Genomic DNA, 2,371 nt, shown 5'->3' with positions numbered 1-2,371 from the left:
ATCAGCCCGTCTGCGGCGGCCAGGGCTAACATCAGCCCGTCTGCGGCGGCCAGGGCTAACATCAGCCCGTCTGCGGCGGCCAGGGCTAACGTCAGCCGGCTGCGGCGGCCAGGGCTAACGTCAGCCCGTCTGCGGCGGCCAGGGCTAACGTCAGCCGGCTGCGGCGGCCAGGGCTAACGTCAGCCCGTCTGCGGCGGCCAGGGCTAACGTCAGCCCGTCTGCGGTGGCCAGGGCTGACATCAGCCCGTCTGCAGCGGCCAGGGCTGACGTCAGCCAGTCTGATCTGACGGTTCTACGACTTTCCAAGTTGAACTTCCACTGCATCTATCGATGCTTTCTGCGGGAAACAGGAAATGGGATCCAGAGGTGGCTGAAAACCCAGGAGGGAGCAATGGTGGCGCCACCTGCTGGAAGAAAGAAGGAGCTACAAGAGCTACAATGATACTTCAGACAGAGACATGAAGTTCTACAAACCCAAATGATACAAATAGGATAAAAAAAAAGCCATAAGAGGTTCTGATCCATTAATTAATGGATCAGAACTGAAGCTGAGAACAGGGTAACAGGAACCTGATGTTCTGGAGATCCGGGTCTAGTTCTAAAACAAGCTAAGCGGCGCCTAGAGATGAGATCAATCCAGGGTTGTTGGAGCGGGCCGAGGCTCCAGAATCTCTACCAGAACCAGAAATCTCCAACATCGGTCAGAATGAAACTTGGACCCGTTGCGGTTCATTTTTTGGGAGACCTGAGTGGAACTCACGGCTGTCCTCGGAGTCCCGGCTGGACTTTGGTTCCTCCTCTTCCTGTTGCCCCTCGGTCCCCGGCTCTCTCTGAGCGGCGCCTTCTGGCGAGGACTCGGCCCGAATCAACAAGATGTCTGTAAATTTCACCAGAACCTGGACAAACAGAGACACAGACCCATCCTGAGGACAGAGCATCCTTCCTCTGAAAGCAGAACAGAACACGGACTCACGGATACAGACCTGCAAGGCCTCCTTGAACTGCCGGCTGCAGATGTAGAGCTCGGCGGCCATGTTGACGAAGTCGTCGGTGACCAAGCCGGGGTGTCGGGTCAGAGCTTCTTCCACCACGCTGAGCGCCGACGGCAGGTCGTTGCTCTCATAGTAACTCCTGAAAGACCAGAACATGAGGCGCTGGCTCTCTGAGCCGCGGCGCGCGCACCAATATGTCCGTACTTAGCCATGTCCTTGGACAGCTGCATGAAGTGCTCTCCGTCCTCGTGAGCCAGCAGAGACAGGATCCTGCGGTAACCGTCCATGCACTGCTTGTGCTCCCCCAGACGCATGTGGAGGCTGGAGCGCTCCCACAGATAGCGCACATTGGTGGGGTCGTACTTGATGGCTGCGGGGACAGAGAGAAGTTGAGGATGGTGACAGTCTTGCATTAAACACCCAGAAAGTCTAGTTTCCACTTAGTGGTTCAGTCCAGTTCAACGTTTTGAGTTTCCATTGTCAAACGGAGCCGTAGAACCAAACCAGAACGCACCGTTAATGTTCCTACCTCTGCGGCCGCTCCAGAGAATAACGGTTTGGTTCGGTATGGAGATACTGGCCTAATAGAGCCACCTATAGGCGGAGAAACCCGGACCACACCTCTCAGTGGAAACTAGGCGTAAGGAAAGATGTAAGTTGGGTCATCCAGTGTCTGACGAGCAGGAAAGCTTCTAACGCTCCACTAGGGCTGAAACTATGAACTGGATTAATCTATTACTGTAATAATCGTCGACTAATTTAGCGATCTATTAAGCTTTAACTGGAGTGTAGACACTTTAAAACATGCCTTTATGTGAGAGAGCGACCAAGTTAGAGCAGCAATTATACAAAATTGGTCAAAAAAACAAAACATATATATATATATTCACACTTATATAAATACTTTGCATTTAGGATCATTAAGAAATCATTTTCAGGTTAATCGATTTGCGAAGCATTAGTTGCAACCCTAGGAAAGGTTAAACTAGGAAAGTTTAAATGGCTACAAGCTAGAAGCTTTAGTCATTAATCCCGAGTGCCTGAAGCTTAGTCTACAGGAAAATGAAGCCAGGTTTCTGTTAAACTTCCATCGATCTGCCGTCTGGACATGGACACCTCTTCAAATAGACCAGAGGTGGAACGTCCGGTGCGGTCAGAACCACCTAGAACTCTACCACCTACTCCCGGACGGTGGGAAAACAGGCATTCTGCGAAGCATCGGACGGAGACGGCTTACCTTTGCTGTAGCAGATGACGGCCTGTCGGATGTTGTCCTGCTCCAGAGACATTTCGGCCAGCCGGATCCACTCCTCGTGGTCTGACGGGTTGAGGTGGGCCGCAATCAGCCCAAACTGCAGCGCCTTGTCCACGTCTCCGTT

At 52.5% G+C, this 2,371-nt stretch overlaps 1 protein-coding gene across 1 annotated transcript in view; it reads right to left on the bottom strand.

The window, feature by feature from the left end:
* The window catches only part of gtf3c3 (general transcription factor IIIC subunit 3), a 15,472-nt gene that overhangs the window by 7,140 nt on the left and 5,961 nt on the right, over positions 1–2,371 (bottom strand). The window contains exons 5-8 of the mRNA XM_015402944.1: positions 2,230–2,370; positions 1,197–1,362; positions 984–1,131; positions 761–896 (exon numbers count right to left, since the gene is read on the bottom strand). Of these exons, the coding sequence (XP_015258430.1) occupies positions 761–896; positions 984–1,131; positions 1,197–1,362; positions 2,230–2,370 (591 nt within the window). The remainder of the gene's footprint in view (positions 1–760; positions 897–983; positions 1,132–1,196; positions 1,363–2,229; position 2,371) is intronic.

The sequence above is a fragment of the Cyprinodon variegatus genome, unplaced genomic scaffold, assembly GCF_000732505.1.
Source record: "Cyprinodon variegatus isolate N-32 unplaced genomic scaffold, C_variegatus-1.0 Scaffold1416, whole genome shotgun sequence".
In the NCBI taxonomy this organism is placed as follows: domain Eukaryota; kingdom Metazoa; phylum Chordata; class Actinopteri; order Cyprinodontiformes; family Cyprinodontidae; genus Cyprinodon; species Cyprinodon variegatus.
This window is presented reverse-complemented; position numbering and strand designations above follow the sequence as displayed.